The sequence below is a fragment of the Pseudopipra pipra genome, chromosome 2 (genome assembly GCF_036250125.1).
Source record: "Pseudopipra pipra isolate bDixPip1 chromosome 2, bDixPip1.hap1, whole genome shotgun sequence".
NCBI classification, from domain to species: Eukaryota; Metazoa; Chordata; class Aves; order Passeriformes; family Pipridae; genus Pseudopipra; species Pseudopipra pipra.
Window position 1 is genome coordinate 114,201,796 of NC_087550.1, and position 22,522 is coordinate 114,224,317.

Here is a 22,522-nt window from a genome sequence, read left to right on the forward strand (position 1 = left end):
ATCACCTATTGAGTAGCTGAGTACCTGTGCCACAGCCTGTTCACCTGCACTTCTTACCCACACCTGGCCCAGGAAAACTCCCTGGAGTTGGGGGAGGTTTGTCTGGCACAGGGAAGCAGCAAGAAGCCTGTTGTAGGTGTAGTGTGCCTTGCCTTTCTTCAAGCTGTCATGACTGGGCTGCTTTCCTAAACAAAACATCCTCTGTAAACATATTTCAGGATAAATCTGGCATGATCCCTGTCTTTGTGAACGTGGAGCTGTGAGCAGAGTTCAACTGCAGGCAGTAAATTGAATGTGCAGTAGGTTTCCCCACCCCACTACAACAACTTGTTCTGATATTCCTGCTCTGCTTCCCTGGCAGAAACACCTCCTATTTTTAGATTTAATATCTGCTGATAAAAAAGCTCTACTGTGAGGGTACAGTCCCATGATGGGCTTGAGCTGAACAACTGTGCTGCTACAGAAAGGGAGAAGCCTTCTGTCTTCCTCCTTCTATCCTCCCTGACTTCCATCCCTCCTCTCACCCTGTGCTCCCGTCTGTGCAGTGCAGCTTCATTTCCCCTTGCAAATTCTGATTGCAAGATAAAATGATTCAGTTTGGCCATTTGAGCCAGTTCAAGGAGCTTACAATGCAGTCAGGCAAGTATGAGAGATGAAAAAAAGAGGCACTGGGAGGGGTAGAGGGAAACCTGCCCCTTACACTGGGGCTGAGCTCATGTTAGCCAAGCTCCTGCTGCACCAGGAAACCACAACCAAATGAAGCCAGCTGGAGTCAAGCTGAAAACAAACAAAATTACGGGACAGGTACAGCAGATCTGCAAGCTGCTCTCACATGCACAGAGCCTGTATGGGCTTAAGGGGCACCAGACAAGTCCTTGGAGTAGAGATATAACAAAAGGTTTCCACCAAACTCTCACTGCCTTGTTGTCCTCTTGGTCCTCCGACTGCCACAAAGTACCTGGGGGCAACAGGCAATACCTGGAGAATTTTCCAAGAGTACTCAGAAAGGTCCAAAGATGACAGATTCTCCCACAAAATGCTCCATCCGAGCTGCCTGGGACAGCGCAGAGAGGAATTTTCCTTGAAGGAGTAGCTGGATTTGCTTGTCAGATGGATTTTTGATTACTTTCCAGTCAATTCTTTCAACCTTTGGGGTATGCAACAGTGGGGAGATGGATTAGGGACAGCTCTGGGGCAGCATATCTCAAGGCTTGGGGAAAGAGGTCTCTCTGAACCACCAAGGCTGTTCTAAATTTTTATCCTGATTCCAAACATCTGTCCATCTTGATGTTGGGAAAATCATCTGATTTCTATATTTCCTTCGTAAAGGGAGTAGGATGGCACTTTTGTCTAGCTTGTAAGCCCCTCTGGGCATGGAGAGAGGGCTTTTTATAAAAAGGAATTGCCATAACCATGGTGACCCCAGAAGGCACAGCAGCTTGCTGGACCAAAGTGCTGTGGCACTTCGTGTTGAACTTGAAAGCCCTGCAGCTTTATTAATTTTTCCTGGTTTACAATTGTAAATCTCTCTCTAACAGCAATAGTTAACAAATCAGCAGCGTTCCCAATCAGGGTCTCAAAAACTCTCCAAGGAAAAGTTTCCCGAAGACACGCAAATCTGCCAACTATGCTCAGCAGTCTGTGCTGACTCAGCATTTCTTCTCCTCTTCCCTGCCATTCATCCCACCCCACTGTCTGCCCCTCATACCAGAACAGTTCAATTTGCCTCCACCCACAGCATCAAAGCAGGGCCCTCACACCCCTGACGGTGATCAGTGCTCGACTGTGAGTGACCTGGAGGCCTCACAGAGGGTCTGTCCCTCTGTGCTTGGTGGCAGAGTCCTTCATGCTGTGCTGTGCTGCATTTACAGGGGTCGCTATAATTAAGGAACTTTGATAAGATCTGCTTATATAACCATGGTGATTACTGAAGTCTGGGCATGGAAGTAGATTAGATGAGATTACCAGCTACAGCTCTGCTCTAATGTACACGACCTGCCTTCTCAGATTAATTTTTTGACGTTACATGTTAAATTGGTTCTCCTTCCTCAAGGTTTGCCGTGTTCCAAGAGGTGTCAAGCAGAGAGCTGGCAAAATCGTACAAAGGGATTGCTGGCTGTGGGTCACTAATTATCCCTCCATATGCACTGTTAGAAAAATCCCTTTAACCTGATGTGCTGGTTTAAGAGTTAACCAGCAGGGGAAATGAACTCAACTCAAAGGAGAGATTATAAGTCAGAATAACAATTTATTACAATAATACAGTAAGTACAATCATACAAACAAACAATTGGTCTTAACCCACAAAACCCAAATGTATAACCCAGTACCCTGGGGCATGAACAAAGTGGTGTTCCTTGGGCCCCGCTTGAGTCCAAAGTAAAGGGAGAGGGGAAGAACCTGCTGGTGGGAGAGCTGTGGCAGTCTGGTCAAAATGGGTGATTGCAGTCCAGTAGTGGTCTAAGTCTGGTTGAGAGCGATGAGCTGCAGCCTTCCTCTGGATCCCACGAGGGGTTGCAAAATGTTCCAAGACTCCAAGATTATATATCCTCCAGTTCAGGCAGGAATGCTCAGTGCTTCCCTCAGGGCGGGGAGTTCCACAAAGGGTGTGAGGACAAGAGCATCCTCCTATCTCACAGGCCTCTTAACACCTAGTTTGTAGCCTGAGGAGTCAGGCTCTATGGGCAGAGGGTGTGAATTGTCTATTCACAACAGTTTCTGGGAAATGGCATGGAAGGCTATAGAATACACAGTTTTGGGTTACACCCATGCCATGATGAACTGGTCTCAGTTGTCCTAACTAGGACACCTGAGGAACCAAGTCCTGTGCACTGGCCTGGAACTCCAGGTACTTCTTTAATTAATGCAGAGTTCTGGGCACTGGCAACAAGAAAGTGCTATTTTCCAGTGAATGCACTAAGTACTTTATGTACTTGACCCCCCTGGATGTGTTTCTGTGTTTGCTTCATTCCTTTTTCTATATCCAAGCACTGCTGTCTTTTGTTTCACAACCATTTTTTTTCCCTCACCTTTCCTCCTTGCTCTGCCTCTCTTAAAACTGGCTGCTTCCCTCTTTATTTTTTCTCTCACCTCTTTTACCTCCAAACCAAATCTGGGCAGCACCATTTTGTCCTCGCCACTTTTTAGCTGATATCCAGTGATGACACTGGGCCTTAAGAAGGCGGAGGAAAACAGGAGGGTTTGTGGCATTGTAAGATTTCTGCTTGTCACGTGCAAGGGTGTATTTCCCACATGGGAGCAGCTGGTTTGTTTTCTAATGGCATCTCCAGGTCAAGTTACTTGTCTGTGAAACGTGGATCTCAGGGTCAGCCAGACTTCAGCACAGCAACTGACTTACAGGGCCTAAGTTAAAGATACTCTCTGGGAAATGCTTCTTACCCTCAGCAATATACCACAGAAAGGGAAATCTAAAGTAAATTGGGTCTTCACAGGATAAGGTCTGAGAACCCAGTGCACTTCAAATATTCAAAAGATATTTTAATTCCTAAGGAAAAGTATATTTTGATTCCTCAGGAAAAATATATTTTGACATATTTTACCTGAAGGCTTTGACAAAAACACTAAAGCAAAAATCAGCCCAAGTTTGTTGGAAGTAGCAGGGAGGAGGTGAGTGAACCTTGCATCCCAAAAGAGAATGTACAGAAATAGCATGGAAGGACAGAGCAGTGCCCAGAGGACTGTCCCTGTCCTGTGACAGGACACAGCATCCTTGAATCAGCTCAATCCAAACGAGGAATTACAGGAGGTGTAAGGCTGGATGCACCTTGGAGCAGCCCGGGCTAGTGGAAGGTGTCCCTGCCCACGGCAGGGGGTTGGAACCGGATGATCTTTAATGTCCCTTCCAACATAAACCATCCTGTGATTCTATGAATATTCCTGTGGACTTCAAATGGGGTTGTGGCACTACAAGGCATATTGGGTAATGCTTCACGGAATTCCAAAATATCTAAGGGATGAATTTTACTTGTAGCGCACTGAGCTCTCAGTCTGGAGCAAAGCAAGTAAGTTTCTTCCATGACGTGATTTTAAAACTGGAGCACCATCCCTGTTGCAAGTAGGAATCTGTTCCTACCGTCCACAAAAAAAAAAAAGATCAGAAACAGTCTGATCCTACCCTGCACAAAAAATTATCAGAAAGAATTTGGTCTTACCCTCCACAAAAAAACAATCAGAAAGAATTTGGTCATACCCTGAACAAAAAGTTATCAGAGAGAATTAGGTCCTACCCTGCACAAAAAACCAACCAAACAAAAAAAACCCACACAACAAAAAACAAACAATCAAAGAATTTGATTGTAACTTCCATAAAAAAAAAAAAAATTATCAGAAAGAATTTGGTCCTACCCTCCACAAAAAAAAAAAAATGATCAGAAAAAGTTTGGTCCTACCCTGCACAAAAATTATCAGACAGAATGTGGTCCTACCTTGCACAATAAAACGAGGAGAAAGAATTTGGTCCTACCCTGCACTCTAGTTTTAACGAAAGTTTTACTTTGCAGCTTTATCCGACTTTTTTTACATAAACCCCTTCGGGGTTTTTTATTTAAACCCCTTCAAAGTGCACCTTCCCCCTCCTTGGAGCAGATCCCTTTATTCCATCATTGTCACGACCCCCAGGACAACCCCATCCCCCTCAGCGCCCCCGGCGCGGGCGGGACTCGAACCCTGAACCTTCCGAGTCCGTCCCCGCCGCCGCCCCTGCGCGCGCCCCGCCTCCCCCTCCCCTCAGAGCGGCGTTTCCGGCGCGGCCGCTGTGACGCGGCGGCGGCGCCGGGGCGGTGCGGCGGGCGGGCAGGGCGGGCGGTGGGAGATGGCGGAGTACCTGGCCTCCATCTTCGGCACCGAGAAGGACAAGTGAGTGGCCCCCATCCCCTCCTCCCCCGCGGCTCCGGTGCCCCCCCCTTGCCCCGCGGGGTGGGGAGGGAGCCGGAGGGGGAGGCCGGAGGCCCGTAGCGGGTTGCGCGGGGACGCGCGGCCTTGTTCGGATCGCGGCGGTCTCAGCCCTTGCCTTCCCTTCCCCCCCCCGCCCCCCCCCACTTTTCCCTGCGGGGGGAACGCCCCCCGGCCCCTTTCGCTCACTCCCGGCCTCAGCGGCACCGCCAGGGCTGGGTTCCCCCGCCATTCCCGATCCCGCTGGAACGCGGCGGGAAGAGGGAAGCGAGAGGCGGCCGCGCTCCCCACCCCCTTTTTTCCTTCCCCCCCCCCCCCCCCCCCCGCCATCGCCTCCCTCAGGCTCTTCCCCTCCCCCCCCCCCCCCCCCACTCAGGAACGCGCGTGCGCGCGGCGCGCGCCACCCGGGCGGGGGGAAGGGGAGGAGGGGGGGGAGCGCGCGCGGGCCCCGCGCGTTCCCGCGCGCGCGCCCGGCGGCCCCGCCCGCGCTCTTCGCCCACTTCCCTCCCCCCCCAAAAAAAAACTCCCCCTCCCCTCCCCTCCTTTCCCAGCCCCCCTTCCCGGGCCGGGGCCGTTCTCGGGGACCTTCCCTTCTTCCCCTTCCTCCTGCCCTCCCCCGGCCGCCATGCGGGTGTGCCCGCGCCTCGTGGTGCGGTACCGCCCTCCCCCGTCCTTCCCTCCACCGTCCTCCCCCCGCGGCTGCGCCTTCCTGCCGGGTCCGCTGGGTGCCGGAGCTTCCCGCCGCCTCCTGCCAGAAAGCGCCTCCTCCTCCTCCTGTTCCCCTTTTGTTCGTGTCCCTGCGCCTCGCAGCAGCCCGAGAGCTCCCGCTCTGCTGCAAGGACAGCGACTGGTTATTTCTCCCCCCTCCCCAGGGTGCGGAGGATTTCCCCGACTGCTGCATCCTGATCCTACAGGCTTCTGCCTGCAGCCTTCCACGCGTCCGGGAACGCCTCTAGTTTCTCTGGTTGTTGGAAGCACACACACAAAACCCTCCTAACGAAAATTTGGTCACCACCGGCCTGACCAAACCGGCGTATTTTTCCACTCGTAAAAATGAAAAGGGGGCGTCGATGTGCTGCTGGACTAAATTACTCTTGTCAGCCCCTGGCCATGGGGCTTCTGCTCTGCTCTGTAGTGCTGCCATTCCGGGAAAGCAGATCGGCAGCCTCTCTTGAGCTCTGTTACTGTAGCGTCCTTTCTCACAAAGGAGATACATATGAATATAATGCAGTACAGTTCCACAGTATTAATCAGGCACGAAATTCCTGTGCAGCTCTTATTTTCTGTTTAGAAAAAGCAAACGGAACCTTCCAGAAGGTGCTGAAGTTGGAAGCACTATTGGAAATTTTATAGTTAGGTGTTTCTTTTTATTTCAGGTTAGAGTTCAGAAAAGACAGTAAGTATATCATAATGCTAAGTGTTTGTTTTCAAAAACATAATGAAGAGTAAGCATGTTGTAAATTTACAGTAGAATGTTTTGCTAGAGATCAGATATGCTTTAGTACTTAAATAATTCTCCCCTCGTTGAGTTGATGTTGGTTACACAGGAGTGTGGAAATAATTAGTGTTAACTACGGGAATGATAATCTTTCTTCCAGGAGAGTTCTAATATTTCACTTACCCATATATAGCCCATAGTAGCTTTCTTGCTCTTCAGAATTTTGCATTTCCCTGTCAAGGTAACTTAAACTCCTTATGGTTTTCTTTCATCATTCCGTGTGAGTTACACCTTTTTGTGAGAGTTTTACTGGCATTTCTAAACCATCATTGTTTTGAAGGTGCCATGAAATGGATCATTCAGGGAAAGCTTGTGGTTTAAAAAAAAAAAAAGCTTACTCTTAAAATTATTGACTATATTCATGGAAATGGCTTCATTAAATGAATTTATTTTGCTTCTTTGTATTCTCTCTCTAACAGGATTTTTCTCTTCCCTGACTTTATTTCCAGTACTGTGTTGGTAGTAGCTTGAATTACCCTTAGAGTATAACTTTAAACAGGTGGTTTATAAAACATGAGAGAGGTGCAACTGTGTCAGCTCTAAAGCAGGTTTTATTGCCTGGAGCAGGGGCTGCATGAACTCAGGCACAGAGCTTGTGTAGTTTAAATTTTCAGACCGTTTTTCACGTCACTTCCTGTCCCAGCACCCACTGAAACTGATGTAGAGACAAGGATGGAGAACCAGAAGGGTAAAACAGTGATCACTTGTGTGTGGTGGATCATGAAACCACTCAGGGTGAAATCAGTCAGATTCTGCCTGTAAGTCAGGGGGAAAAGGAGTGAGTGTGGACAGGTTTGCTGTAATACTTCCCTGTGCAGTTTTGGTGTGGATTTCCTTTCTGTGTTACTTCTCCACATCAAGATAAAGACATTTAGGGCATATGCTTTTTTGCATATTAATGTTTTCTATTCCAGTATGTAACTACTTTATTCTTTTTTTCCCTTGCAGAGTCAACTGTTCATTTTATTTCAAAATTGGAGCTTGTCGCCATGGAGACAGATGTTCTCGATTGCACAACAAACCAACATTTAGCCAGGTTTGTTTCCCTTTTGTTTCCTCTTTCTCATGGAAGTATATTCTGGCTTCTTTAAAATGTAGATTCTTAGATAAGAGTGAATAATTAGCGAGCTCCAGATTAACTAGTTCACTTTTGGCCCCAGTTTATCTGGGTCTTTGCTTTTTTGGGGGTATTCCATTTACTTCTCCCAGCATTTCTAATTATCTCCTGTCACCCTTAATGGCTGCAGGAAGCGATGCTGTTGTAAGCTTGCCTGTAGTAGAGACCAACCAGTGCTAACTTTCAGGTGAGTGTGCCTTCTCAGTGGTGTTCAGGCACTTAAACCATCCCAGATTTTTTAAAGCACAGACAATGGCAGCAAGTTCCACCTGTCCCAAAGATGAGAACTTTAATCTTTCATGCATATAATAGAAGTAAACTAATTGATGAATAGAAGTCACTCATCTGTCATTACATTTGCTCTCTGACCCAGGCTCTTAAGTTTCAAGAGTGACTTGCATACTTCCTTTGAATGTTGTAAAAATGGGTTATTAAAAAACAACTTGCCTGGTTGCTGAGGGTGAATTGTCACTTGACATGACAGATTATTGTATCTTTGGCTAAGTGAATATTGTTAGAGACATTATGTGTGACTGCATATCTGCCAGAAATAAAAATAAATTTTAAAAAGTGCAGTGAGTGACAAAGTTTTTATTACTGTGAGCTCTATAGTTTTCACAAATTACATTCTTGGAGAACTTTGTTTTCCCTCTGTCTATCACTGCTGATTGTCAAGGTACACAGATAAATAGATTTCTTTGGGAATATTGCACTTGAGAAGTAGTGCCTTTGAAAGTTCTTGCCTTAGCAGCAGTCTACAAAGATAAAGTTTACATAAGAGTAGATCTTCTGCAAGTTCATCTCATCTGCCTTGGAGCAGAATTGGTGAGAATGGTGGGCTGATGTTGGTTTGGGGAGAAATTAGGAAGGCAAGTACTATCCACAAGTTCAGAGCTGTGGTGCTCCTCAAGTTAAACTGTGAGTGGGCAGGGGGGAATGTCAAGGTTGCTTATCCATGGAGGCTGCTGCTGGTACTTCAGCTACAAAAACACTTCCCTACTTCTGGGAATTTAATGATTTTTAATGCAAATATTTTATTTCAAAAATAATACTGTCCATTTTCAAAACTATTCCGTGTTGCTGACCTACATGGAGCACCTGCTGAAATGTGATTGGTTATATAGAGACCTGAATTTAGGTCACTGGCTACTAGAATATATTTCTAAATCAGACAAGTAGTTGCCTTTTAAGTTAAAAAAAAAAACACCAAAAACCTAACACAAAGCCCCCACCACCCCTAAATCCTTTTTTAACAACAAAACTTTGCAAGTACAACTTCCTGTGTCGGTGCAGCTTTAAGCTCTGCTTTAGGCTCTGTTTAGCAGTGCCAGCTGAAGCGGGTCAGGCATGTCCCATTGATCTGGGGATGTCTGGGACTGCACAGCACCGTACCTGGCACTGTGCAGGGCTCACCACAGAAATCTTTATTTGTGTGCAGGTGGTTAATCAGCTGTGATAGAAAACAGAAGAACAGAGACTTCACTAATGGGAAGTTTTCAGCCCAACATTTTTACCTTGTGCAGCTCTTGCTGGTGCAGCTACTTTACAGAAGAGCTGTGTTAGGAAAGGTCATGCTATCCAGGGTGATCAAATTACCCCCAGTCAGCAGGAACACCAGAACTAGATGCATGTTTCTGGCGGTCTCCAATTGTAGGCTAAATCATGGGTAGTTTAAACCTGGGCCATGGAAGCACAAAGCTTTGGTTGGTATGACTGTACCCATTAGAAAATGTGTGTGATTTTAAATGTGATTTTTTTTTTTTTTTTTAATGTGTTAAATGGGCAGCATGTGTAGGTGTGGCATTGCTGGTCCTGTGACTCCTTTTAAGCTCTGAATTCTTATTGTGACTAATAATAATGTGTAAGCTAAAATTACTTGGGGATTGCCATTCATACTGACTAACATTGAGCTTGTATTTTAAGTAATCAAATTTCAATTTTTGAGCTGCTTACAGTGATATGGACGTTTGGAATTTTTTTGTAATATTAGTTTACTAACTTAAACATGGTTTGTTTTTTCAGACAACTTGATTTTAAGAAGAACGGTACAAATGTAAGGTTTCAAGTCTGCCTGGGCTAATTCTTCAAGTAAAAAGCAGAAGGGCTAAAAGGATATTGTCCTTATTTGAGGGATCGGAAACATGTGAACCTATGATGCTATTATATTATTTAAACAGAAATTCCACCAAGAAATTCCTGACGCACAAAACGAGACGTAGCTGTTGCCTAAAGGCCTTTTACTGTCTGGTGTAGCACTTTGGAGACTGTGGCATTATGTATTACCTGCTGTGCACATAACACTACTTTTTTCCCCCCTAGACTTGGCAGTAGTGAATCTGGTCTCGAGGGCTTAGGCATCTCCAGAACACCTCGTGTGACATTTTAGGTTACTGTGCCTCACACCTCCCATTTTGAGGATAGCTGTTGAGACAAACGCAGCTCTTTCTTGGTGGTTAATTAAAGCTGTTTTCATAATATGATGGTCTGGATGCAATTTTGGAAGCTACTCTGCAAATACAAAAGGAAGTCTTTAAGGATAAAATATGACTTTTAGCTGTTTGCAAACAAGTTGTCTCTTTGCAATTGTCTATTATATGCACAGCAGCCAGTAGAATTCCCCTTTTTATTTTTTTTCCCCGCAGACCATCTTGATTCAAAACATCTATCGTAACCCCCAAAACAGTGCACAGACGGCTGACGGCTCACACTGTAAGTCCCACAGTTGGAGAAATTTTTTTAAAGAATGGTGTTAAAGAGCCCACTCCTAATTATGAGAAAATAATGTTGGCTCCTGAGCTGCTGACATAAAGCTGTTGCAAACAGGACAAGTGATGGAACTCTTCTTGCGCACAGATCAAGAATTTGGGGAACGTGTGCGATTCCAAGTGCATAAGTGGCTGCATAAATTGGACTTGATGCAGGTTCCCTTTTGTATTCCAAAGTGAAGCTTGATTTCTCAGTAACACTGCATTCTTTTTAAAGGGTTAAACTGCAGACATTTCTCAAATTCTTGATTTAACAACAACAACAACAAAAAAAAAATTAGGCATATATGTGATGTACGGTAAGTTTCCCAGAACTGGGTTTTCTTTCATCTTAACTTTTTTAGGTAACTTTTTTAGGAAAATGGAGATTTCATGTTATGCTGTAATTATTGTATTGCTTCCTTTCCTACTAAGAAACTGTTCAGTAAAACCAAATTCGAATTACTATGCTTGTAATGTAAGTGGTGTGTGGATGCCACCTATTACAGAGCTGTCTGAATTCATGCAAAACCCCTCTGTAGTAATATTGGTGAATGGAATAAAATACAATAATGGAGTGTCATGAGATCTCTATTACTTTACAGTGTTAGGTTGATTTAGAAAGGTCACCAGCTAAGTGAAAGTTCTCCTTCTTGGGAGAGAATAACCACCTCTCTTTCAGCACAGACTCGGCCAAAGCGACCCTAAAGGAAACCAGTTTCTTGTTAAAATTATTTTCCATAATATAAAGTTGTTGCGTTTTGTATTTCAGACCATTGCCCTCTTGAACATTTACCGTAACCCTCAAAACTCTTCCCAGTCTGCTGACGGTTTGCGCTGTAAGTTCATACAAGTTCCTTCACTGGTTCCCTGGGCTTGATTGTCAGAGCTCAGTGTCGACTTAAGCTGGTCTGCCATTTTAGTTTAACAGATCAAACTGACCACGTTTCGTTAAATGTGTTCAAAACAAACACAAAAAAAAACCGAGGAAAAAAAAAACCCAAACTTTTTTTGTCCCACTCACCTTCCTCCCTACTCCCAAAACTGTGAGGGGAATCTGAATACCAACTACTAAATCAAAAAGGGTTCAAATTGTACTTCCCCAGTGAAGCAGTCTTGGTTGCACTGCTGTCTTCCTGTCTGTCACCTTTCTCCCTGCCAGTTGCCTGCATCCTAGGAATGGTTTTCTGTATGTTTTGTGCTCTCCATTAAGTTCCACTGTCTAAAGAGCAGGACAATGACACATTGACTTCGTCCAGAACAAATTTCCTGCTCTGTAAACATTAAGAAAACTTGAATTTGAAACTTCTCAGACTGCATGCAGAAATTTGTCCCAGGTTAATGCAACTTCCATTTAGGGAGTGCACTTGGGAAGGAATATACCATGACTGACAAACGCTTCCCTTCTGGCAGCTGTCCTTTTTGGATGGGTGCGTGCTTAAAATTCCTCCCATGCTTTGAAAATTCGAATTCCAAAGCCAAGTGGCGTGTTTACCTAAGAAAATATATTTTTAAAAGTACTTTTGAGGAGGGGAAGGCATTTGGGTATGGTCATGAAGTAATTTAATGACTCCTCCTCAGATAAAAATGGGCATAAAAGCAAACGCACCTCCTGTGAGACTGGCAGCAGTTAATGACCAGGACTGATCAGCGATTACCGATATATCAGTGTAACTGAATCATCAATATTAGAATAAAATTTAAAAAAAAAAAAAGTTTTAGGACCAAAAAAGGGTCGGTGTTCTTTTCTAACTAATATTTCTTGTTGAAGTGAGTATTGACTGTGTGGTAATAAAGCTTTGTTTGGCTATTCCTTTTTTTTTTTTGACTGTTGGATTATAGACTAGTTCAGATTAGTTACCAGCATTTGATTAGAAGTGCCTTGTGAAATCAGCCACTAACTTAAAAGTCAACACTGCCTCTCTTGCTTCTAAAAGTAATAATGGCTCAATTAAGTGATTTGAGTTTTTGTCACACTAGACATGCTGTATAATTTTGTCTAGATGCTTAAACAGTTCTATTGGTTTGTAGGCTTTCTTGTTGCAGATGCTTAGTAGTTAATGGTGTTTCAGTAGACCACAAAATTTCCAGTTGGGTATTTCCACTCTCTCCCTAAACTCTCAATGCGCTGGTAACTAATTTGCACAGAGTGACAGCAGTGTGGTCTGTGGAGCTGTTTAGATTTACAGCTGCAAGAGTCTTGAACAGATTCTCCAGTGTTGCAAATGCTGGTATCCAACTCTAGTTTGTCGTGACAAGCGAGTAGCTGTGTACCAGAGCCTCACTATACCTCCTGGGGTAGAGCTGGAGCTCTGCAAGCAGTAGGTTTGCTGGAACTCCTGGCTCCTTGTTACTTTGGTATTTGTCCCTATTTAAGTACTGCATGTATTTTCAATGGATAACTTGGGTAGCTATTTAATGCTTTGTCGTTGTTGCTTAACTGTCTTCCTTTCTATTGCCGTCGTAGAGGATTAACCTTAGTTTTGAACAGCAATAGTTTTTCTGAGTATTTTAATTAGTAATTGGGGCTTCTCAAGGTTCAGATACCAGTAGCCCTGGAATAATATGGATGTTTGTAAAGCCTGTGCATATGTATGCTTCCCACTTTAGAAGGACATTGAATAGTCATTAATTAACTGTTGCTTATGATCTCCTAATTTGACAATGAAATCTCCTTAAAAGTTTTTGGCACTTGTCCATCTGGTAACAAGTCGTTATTCCCAATGTGGCTCACAGAGCCCCTGTCTGATACCTTTAAAAACAACAACAACAACAACAACAACAAAAAATCCTTAGGTATTAGTAAGCTGTTATCAGTGGTGTTGGCAGAACCTTGAGAATATAGTTAAGTATTAAACTGCCTAGAAATACTGGTTTAATGTTTGATATTCCTTAATTTGCAGTATAACCATGAGGAAGGAGAAATTTCTTAAAAGCAAATAACATTTCAAATGCAGAGATATTGTTAGCCTAAACTATAAACCAAATGCTCCTTAGCCTCTTCTGGAGGTGAGCTGGGTGGAAGAACAGGACGTGCAGTTCCAGAGAATGTGACTGGTTAATATTAGAGCCTTTGAAGAAAAATGTAGACTTTGTCCAAGTGGTAATAATAGCCAAAAATGACTGAGCCCAGAGCATCTATTTTTTTCATAGCAGCCTGAAAGTGAATAAACTTTGCTTTATTGGCTCAGATTTTTGACTTTCACGTTCTGTGAGCTAAAGCAGCAATGTTTCTAATTTAAACACCAGCATATTTTTCTAGCATAAAATGCGGGGTTTGTTTTAAAACTGCTCTGCTTGATCTCAATAAGCCACTTAACTGCTGAAGAGCTAATACATTAGACTTTAATGTATACAGCTTGTTTAAACTGCTGTAGACTGGAAGAAATAAATGAAATACATTTTTATACTTTTAATACTTTGAAAAATAAGCCAAACGTACATTGGTTTTTATAGCAGCAGGCAAGCAGCACTCATTTTTAAAGTCCAGCTTGGAGCATGAAAATAATTAACCTGAATATGTGGCTGGCTTGTCTTGCACTAAAAGGTGTTCTGCAGGACTACAGAAAAGCTTAAATTATATTCAAAATTAAAATAGAAAATTGTTCTCTCTTGCAAAGCATTATGGTACCCTGCTTCAAGGGCACTGAGAAAAGTGTGTCATTTCAATAACTATTTTGAGCAAATTTAAAAAAAATAATTCTGGGCTATGTTACATTGTGAACTCAAATTCTAGTGGATATGCTGGAGAGGTGGACATAAAATTCTGCCTTTAGGAAGAGGAACACTAAACTGTAATAATACTTAAAATATGGACATGTAACAAAGCACTTGCCTTCTGTTTAGGTAAAATTGTTAGTAGACAGAGAGTGGGACTGTACATTAAATCTAAAGTGATACTTCAAAGGAATTCCTTTCCCCTTCCTTTGAATTTGTGGCATACAAGCTTGGCTCTGATTAAAACTTGCTTTGATTTGATCATATCAATGTAATGTTTTGACAGATACTTTGGGGACTCAAAGCTCTTCACACATCCTTATTTTTTAATATTCCTATTAGTTAGCTCCATGCTATATGGTGTCTCTTATGCTCCAGACGGCCTTCTAGATTGTTTTGTAGTATGATCAGAATCTCTTCTTCCTTATTGGCAGGCTCTAATCACTATGACTCTTTGACTTTTGCAGGTGCTGTGAGCGATGTTGAGATGCAGGAACATTATGATGAATTCTTTGAGGTATGTGAAAATGCATTAAAGTGTTAGTGGACCTGTCACCGCAAACAAGTGAAATGGATGTAGTGTGTAGCACAGGGAGGTGGATTCAGACAAAAGCACTTATTTCCTCAGGTGTTCATATAAAACTGACAGCTTCATTTATTTAGCAGTGCTAAATATTTCCTGGTATAACCTTTGGTTAGTTTGGCCTTAACTTTGCTGTTTGAAATAGAATTTAATCAAGATCAGCAGCTTAAGCGATGTAGCATTTCGATTCTGTAACCTGCTTCCTTTCTATGAATTCAAAATATACTTAATTATTTTTACAGAAAGAAAGTGAAACTGTAGCATCAAGGTTTATGTGTTGTGTTTTCAGTGCATCTTATGTGTTGTGTAAATGCTGCTTGCATAATGTTTTCCATAGGTTTTTATTGTATCTTGTTAGTACTGTACCTACAGATGGACACGGTACAGGCCAAGCAAGTACTAACTTTAAAATCAGAAATGTAAAAAAAACACGGTGATTTCGCTTTTTTCCCCTAGGGAAAGTTGTCTTTCATACCTACAGCTAAATACAACATTTCTGTACTTAGAACTAACGTGCTGCAAACTTGTAATGGGTTTCTCTGTGCTTAGGAGGTCTTCACAGAAATGGAGGAGAAATACGGTGAAGTTGAGGAGATGAACGTGTGCGATAACCTTGGAGATCATCTAGTTGGAAATGTATACGTAAAGGTAGGATAAAGAGGCATCTTTATGTAATTGCTGGGGGTGGGGTTTGTTCATTTATAATTTTAAAAGCTGCTGTATGCTTTAGATTTTAGAAGCTCTCCAACGTCGTGATTTAAAATAGAGTGAAAATGTGAAAGGAATCTGAAAGAAATTTTAATAAATTACGAGAAAGTTTCTTGATAGTCAAAATCTGTAATTTCAGAAAGATTAACACTTGTTTTTTTAGCACAGTTATCAACACTGTACTGCTGGACTATTTAGTTTGACAGGATTAATTTGGGATCTGTCTTGCCATCATGCTGCCCTTTAAGCACTTCATTATGAAAGGTTTATTTGCAACAGGTGCATTTATTTATTAACTTCCAGTTGAACACAGTATCCTGTAATCCTGTAATATTTGGCACTAGCTGCATGGTTTAAGGTGCAAACTGGAGCACTCAGGTTTAGCTTTTAAATGTCGTTGGTATCTCTTGAATAACCAGTTCAAAATTGTCACCTGCAGGAATTTTATTGTGTGTGCACAGTGTTGGGGAGGTGTGACAGAGTTTGTTTGAATATTTGGACTGTGCATTTCCTTAACTGGAAAGTATTTTCAGACCTGTGTTGGTCATAATCAGAACCAAAAGTTGTTTTTAAAGATTTGAAAGTGGTTAGCTGTGAAAAGGCATTTCAAATGTTTTACATTCATCATAAAACAGGATCAGATTTTTGTAAGTTCTGATTTAAATGAATGAGAGCTCCAGTTCTCCTACAGATCTCTCTTAAATGTTTGAAGAAATCCATTACATCAGGAGTGTTGGTGTTCCAGAAAGTGCTTCTAAGCATTCTCTTGGTTTAAAGCTGTACTAAGAAAGCACAGTAGCTTTTATTGACTTTTTCACTTGAAAGACCAAAGAGAACATAATTAAGAGGAAAATCAATGTTTTGATTAGCTCTGAGTCCCAGTTAATAAAGAGCTGACATATTTGCCCTTGATTTGATGGACTGTCCCAGGAACTCTGAAGTAGCTGCTAGTTCCATGACTGGTCCTGAGCCTCAGATACCGCACAACTGATTGGATGGGAATCTTCAAATCTTCAATCTGCTTCTGTTACTTCTCTATAGAGTGAGAAATTGTTACTTTTGCTTTTAGTTTCGCCGTGAAGAAGATGCAGAAAAGGCTGTGATTGACCTGAACAATCGCTGGTTCAATGGGCAGCCCATCCATGCCGAGCTCTCGCCTGTGACTGACTTCAGAGAGGCCTGTTGCCGTCAATATGAAATGGGGTAAAACACTAACTTCCTCTGGCCTTGGCAGTGTCTGAGAAATGTTTGCACAGGCAGGGAGGTTGCTTGGGTGTGGTTTTTATGTGTAGCTGAGTGTAGGAAGAAAACCACTTCAGGTAACTGTGATGTGGAGGACCTGTGGTGAAACGTGTGACTTTTGCCAGCTTTTTGGGTTTTTGACCTAGGAGTGAGTCACTGTCAGTAAACAGTGGTTGTAATGTACTGGTTTTAATGTTAGAGGTGATTAACTTTTGGGTGTCTAAAAGTCCAAACAGGTAGTGTAGAGCTGGGAATTCTAACTGTGCCTCTTGAATTGTGTTTCAGAGAGTGTACACGAGGAGGTTTCTGCAACTTCATGCATTTGAAGCCCATCTCTCGAGAGTTAAGACGTGAGTTGTACGGGCGTCGTCGTAAAAAGTGAGTTTCGTTTTAAACACCATTAAAATGAGTAAATTAATGATCAGTTGCTGAAAAATCTGAAGGCAGGTCTTTAAACTTCATGTTCTTGTTTCTTCTAATGCACTTCTGGTACATGCCAATGGAAGGGCATCAAGTAAAGCTGGCAGGTGGTTTAGAACAAAGGTGAAGGTCTCTAAATAAAAGGTTATGGTGCTTCTTGCTCTGCAGTGCTGTGGGTGCTCAAGGTTGGTGTGGCTTTAGGAGAAGGCAGGGTTAAAGGAGAGGAAAATTCACTGAGTTTGCTGAATATATAGGCCCTGTCTGTGGCTCAGATCTGCAAACTGTACAGAAGGACATTATTTGGGAAAAATTACTTTATGCCTCTTACGTTTTATTCTCTTCTAGATGTGTTTGCTCATGGCCTCTGTCAGACACAGGCTGCTTTGCTAATGGGCATTTTGGCAGCATCAGATTGGCCTCTTTCAGCATTTTGTGCAGTCAAGCATATCTATAGATTATACTCAGGACCCAACCTTGTTTGCTTTTAACTGTTAATGGCAAATTTTCTAGCCTGTATTCATTTCTTACTGTTAGTAACAGGCAGTCACTGTGTTGAGCTCACTGTTCATTAATACCAGCCTCACAGTGTGACCCTTCTTGATAGGAATTCTCAGTAGGAAAAAAGAATAGTAATTTTGTTTAATGGTAAAAAAATGTGAGAAATACATTCTGTTATATTACTCATTTAGTGAGGTACCTTGTAGGAAGGCTTATACCTCTTGGTGTTACAATGATGGTTCATTTGCAGCTGGATTCAATCTGCTTGCATTTAGGACCTTGCTATTTAGTGTAGGCATGGAAAATTGTTGATCTTGCTTTTATACAGACCACAATTTTGTAGGTTCCTTTCAATGACAGAAGGAGCCTGGGATTGTGGATTTGGTTTTCCTATAATTGTCTCTAATTGGCAGTGTCTCAGAATTTGTGAGGATGAATTTAACTTTCAAAACCATGGATTGCGTTGCTTAGCCCACATGTATTTGTGCCTAAATACTTTTCCTAAATCATCCCAATTAATATTAACTTAAATGTAAGTTTTTAAGATGTTTGAATTATTCATGAAAAAGACAAAACATGCTTTTTGTATTTGCCTCAGTTACAAATCCGGATCTCTCAGACTTAGTAATGCTGATTAAAAGATACCACCTTTTTTTGCAAGAAAATTGTGTGTTGGGCTTTGGAATATGGTTGTTTTATCCATAGCCCAATTTCAGTATGTGCTAAAACAAATAAAATACTGAATCCTCCATCCAGTTTTGTCTTTATTGGCCCTGTTTGAAGTCAGCTAAAGCTAAAGCTGTCACAGGTTAGCAGTAAGGCTTGGTATAAAAGATACCAGTTCTTGTGTCAGTGGGGTTTCACAGGTAGGTTGTATAAACTAGACTGTCCTGAAAGTAGTTCTGCACAGAGTGAAGTGTGTCAGAAGGTTTTTGAGTAGGAAAAAGAAGGGTAAACCAGAACTTTTGAATAAAAGGCGAATTTAGTAATTTGGGCCAGCTGAGTGGTGTGCAAGAGTTAAGTATTTGTCTTTGTCATAGTAAAACTTGTCACCACACATAATCCCACCCCAAAACATCTCACTATGAAACAATATTCTGCAAACTGAAGACTTTTAGCATTTGTTTCCTTGAGTTTTTTTCAGTTTTGCTGTAATTTCTACATGTATTTAGAACTGCACTGTTAACTTGTTTTATACAATTAATTTTTCTGAAATGCTTAAAACCATTGTCAAGTGCCATATACGCTATAAATTCACAGTAGCTCTGTTAGCAGGATGGAGTGGATGGGTTTAGCTTTGTTCCTGAATTTTTCATCTGCCTGAGAGGCAGGGAAGGTGATTTGCCAGTGCTGATGGCTTGGGGGGGAGGGCATGATGTAGATAAAAAAAGAGGGGGGAACAACCACAGAGAACTGAGTTCTAATTGCTAATTAATGCAATTGATTTAATATGAGTGGACTTACAAGCAGCTTTAGGCTTTTTGGCATTGAGAGCTGTTCCTATCTGCCAAAGCAGGTGTCCCTTTCTCCTGCTTCTTTAATTAACAGCGGTGTAACAGTGCCTTTGGTTCCTCTCCCTGCATTTCCTTAAGGTTTGCAGATCCACTCTTAACAGGTGACTGCAGGGAACAGTCCATTCTTGTTCCAGTGTGTGTTGACTCCCTGGTATTCTAAGTTTGTGCAGTTTGTAAACACGCGGTTTCGCATCCCGAGTGCCAATTAACCAGCCCTTCTAATGACACGCTGCCTTTCTTCTCCCTCATTACTCACATCCTTAATTAAGTGTGCAAGTAAACTGCTGGCTGGGACGAGACAGTAAAATGTTCCGACTTCTTCTCTGCAGGCATCGATCCAGGTCGAGGTCCCGCGAACGCCGGTCTAGATCCAGAGATCGCGGCCGTGGCGGCGGCGGCGGCGGAGGAGGAGGCCGTGAGCGCGACAGGAGGCGGTCAAGAGACCGCGAAAGATCCGGTCGATTCTGAGCCATGCCATTTTTACCGTATGTCTGCTAGAAAGTGTTGTAGTTTGACCAAACAAAGTTCATAATGACATTTTTTTTAAAAGATGGGCTTCTGAATAAAAAAAATTTGTAGTGATACAGTATTCTTTGTGTAACTTGTTTCTTGTTGGGGGGAGTCTTTTTAACTGTCATTCCTCTATCTTGACAAATACCTGGATTAACTCTGCCTGAGGAAAAGGTGGTAAATGTGTTGGAGGAGCGCCGGTTTTGGTTTGGATTTTTCTTTTTTTTTTTTTTTTGATTATTTGGGTATAATTTGAACTGTTGATGAAAATGTATGTGTATATAATATAAAATATATTATATACATAGTAAAAATAATATACTGCTTAAGAAACAGTTACTCACAAAGTTTCCCTTTTCTGCTATGCTGTCTGCTTATTTAGGTTAGTTTAGGCACATTTAAGAGGAAGGCTGTGCAAAACGCATTTATTTACCGAGTAGAAACGCTTAGTTACAAAAATGTATGTTTGTTTGTTACCAAAAGTCTGTGCTCTGTCTATCAATGTGACTGTGGCATTTAAAATAAATCCAATTTCTTGGTGTAAAATCTAAAGCCTATTTTCTAAGCACTCCGGAGTAGTTGAGTTGCTACTCCTGGCTGCCTATTTTCTAAGCACTCTGGAGTAGCTGAGTGGCTGTTCCCAGCTGTGCCAGAGTTCATAGTTCAGGTTTTTATAATTCTTGACTAAATTCCGTGTCTTTGGCTGGAAAGTTGCCTAGCATAGCGTGGAAAACAAAAGTAATATTTTTATTGCAATGATTCATAATAGGCAGGTGAGAGTTTAGTGAAAAAAAACCACCAAAATTCTGCTCCATGCAACATGATACAGAAGTGCTATTGAAGGAAATGCAAGGTCCTAAATACAAGGATCGAATTTCTTAACTGATTGATTTTTTTTTTTTCCTAATCTATGCTCTCTTACCTGTCATTTATTGAAAAGCATTTTGTAAGTGTTCAAGGTCATAGGAAACTAACTGGATGCTAGTGGAAAATAAATCTTTTCTTCCACCTTTACTTGCTTTCTGATAGTCTGGAGTGTGATAAAAGCTAATGGACAGATGTCAGTTTCTTCACAAGTTCGTATTTCTTTTTCTGACCTTGAATTGCGCAATCACTGAACATCACAGGTTGTGTCTCAAAGCGTTAAAGCTCCAGTGGAAGTGTTGGAACATCTTGAGAGACAGTTTGTACAATGGCTGAGTTGCAGTTTCACCTCGTTCATGTCTGCTGTTATTCAAAGTGTAACATAGCAAGAACTTCTGGTCAGCGATCATATTTCTGCAAGATATAACTTTATGTGCACAAAGCTGTGTGATAACGATACAGTTTTCCAGTGGGGAAAAGAATTTGTTAGAGCTTTATTAGTTCTGAGCCAGATAACTTGCTAAATGATGAATCTGCAACTTGATGATTATTAAATAAAAAAAAAAAGGAAATAGAAGAGCTATAGATTCATCACATAGAGGCAAAGAGAAGCTGGTTTGTTAATATAAGTATAAAACCATTTTGCTCACTGGAACTTGGAAAACTAAATAACATTGATAAACAAGCTTTTCTAAATGAATCTGCTTTGCTTCTTACAACTCAATTCTTGCACAGGTTCAGTTTGAATTTATTTTGTTTCCACTGGATGGTTTGGCCAATGACACTGTGGAACTTAAGTTTGCCAGGACCCTTTCTGGAGAAATACCACTCAAGCAGTTGAAGCTTGACATCTCCACGTGATGTTTTGTTAAGCCTATAAAGGAAATGATGCTTTCTTTTTACTGCAAGAAATTGAACAGTGCCTGGCATTAAATGGCTGAACTGAAATGTATTTCTCCTAGGCATTAGAAATTTCACATTGATAATTTAGTTCTTGCAGTTTACAGGATATTAATCCTGTTCCATTTTTTTTTCTTGGCGTGGGATTCAGCATCATTAGTGAGCTAATTTAAATCTTAAACTCCAAAAGGTGAGGATAGTCTTTCTATTTTGTTTTTCTTCAAACAGTGTCTAATACAATGTGGATGCTGTTTAAAAGGTTTAAGATAATTTCTACACAGAGTAATGACACAAAGTGATTCGCCCTATAAACAAGTTAGTTTAAAACAATACACATGCGTTCCTGTAATGGCTTTAATCTGTTTATCTAAATCCTGTTAGTCTGCAGGTATATTTTTGCATGAACAGATAGTGGAAGTTTGATTTCTCTCTTTTCCCCAATACAATTTTACTTAAGAAAGCACTCTTGAATTCCACCAAATGTGTAATTATATGGTCTGATTGCATGGCTGCCCAAAAATTAACAATATAACTGGAATACATCAGGATGGGCACTGAAAGCTGTGGATTTTACTGGATATTCTAATGGGTGCCTAGTGACAGCATTCAGCATATAAACTAAGCTCATGACATATCTTGTTAGGTTCACATTTTAAGACTGTACTACCAGCAAAGTTCATAAAATTTGAAATTTAAACTGCTCCAATTTGGTTAAACATTTATATGTGATAGTCCCACAAGTGGAAATTCTACCTCCCCCTTCTCTTGTTGCTCACAATGTCTTTTAAGATTTATTTTTTCCCCTCCTCCCCAAGGTACCTACTTTCCAAATATTTCATTGTTGACTCTTCTGTTGAACAGTGAATCTTAATTTATGGAATTCCTTTACCTCAAATAAGGGACAGCATACAGGATTTTCTGAAGTCTGAGTCAATTAGGTTGAAACTGTTCATCCCAAGTGGCTTCCTCTTCTTTGTATTTGGCTCTTATTCTGTGAAAATGCTGCTTGTCCATGAATATGATGTATGTTGAGACTGTAAAACCAAATGGAGAAAACTTGTTCAAAATAAAGCCTTTTTTTTATAAGAGTCTGACAAAAATTATCCCTTTCCTTTAGATGGGATGCTGCTCTCTAAATGACTGATGAGGACATAGACTACTTTTCCAATTCTTCACTCTTGAGCTATTTTTTGAGCAATTCTTTGTCTTCCGTTCTTTACAGCTGATAAAGCATGTCCTCAACTAAAATAACCCCAACCCCTCCATATTTAGTCCATAAAGTTGAATTCCAAAGAG

At 41.6% G+C, this 22,522-nt stretch overlaps 1 protein-coding gene across 8 annotated transcripts; it reads left to right on the forward strand.

The window, feature by feature from the left end:
- Positions 1–4,744: 4,744 nt before the first annotated feature.
- On the forward strand, positions 4,745–22,314 carry U2AF1 (U2 small nuclear RNA auxiliary factor 1). 8 transcript variants are annotated; one of them, XM_064646987.1, is made up of 9 exons: positions 4,816–4,875; positions 7,358–7,445; positions 10,169–10,235; positions 11,043–11,109; positions 14,455–14,504; positions 15,120–15,218; positions 16,348–16,481; positions 16,806–16,898; positions 19,282–19,541. In XM_064646987.1, the coding sequence occupies exons 5-9, from the start codon at positions 14,475–14,477 to the stop codon at positions 19,418–19,420; spliced, it is 495 nt and encodes a 164-aa protein (XP_064503057.1). In that variant the 5' UTR covers positions 4,816–4,875; positions 7,358–7,445; positions 10,169–10,235; positions 11,043–11,109; positions 14,455–14,474; the 3' UTR covers positions 19,421–19,541. The 8 variants fall into 8 exon arrangements, with proteins under 8 accessions (XP_064503060.1, XP_064503056.1, XP_064503057.1 ...); XM_064646990.1 differs by lacking the exon at positions 10,169–10,235 and having other exon boundaries at positions 4,745–4,875; positions 19,282–22,314; XM_064646986.1 differs by lacking the exon at positions 11,043–11,109 and having other exon boundaries at positions 4,768–4,875; positions 19,282–22,314.
- The last annotated feature ends 208 nt before the right edge of the window (positions 22,315–22,522 follow it).

Bases quoted from the DNA above. Each gene is read 5' to 3' on its own strand.
- U2AF1 (XM_064646985.1), top strand. From the start codon at position 7,290: ATGCTTTTTTGCATATTAATGTTTTCTATTCCAGTATGTAACTACTTT. The intron at 7,446-10,168 runs GTTTGTTTCCCT...TTTTCCCCGCAG, and splicing joins ACAAACCAACATTTAGCCAG to ACCATCTTGATTCAAAACAT. The intron at 16,899-19,281 runs GTGAGTTTCGTT...TCTTCTCTGCAG, and splicing joins TACGGGCGTCGTCGTAAAAA to GCATCGATCCAGGTCGAGGT.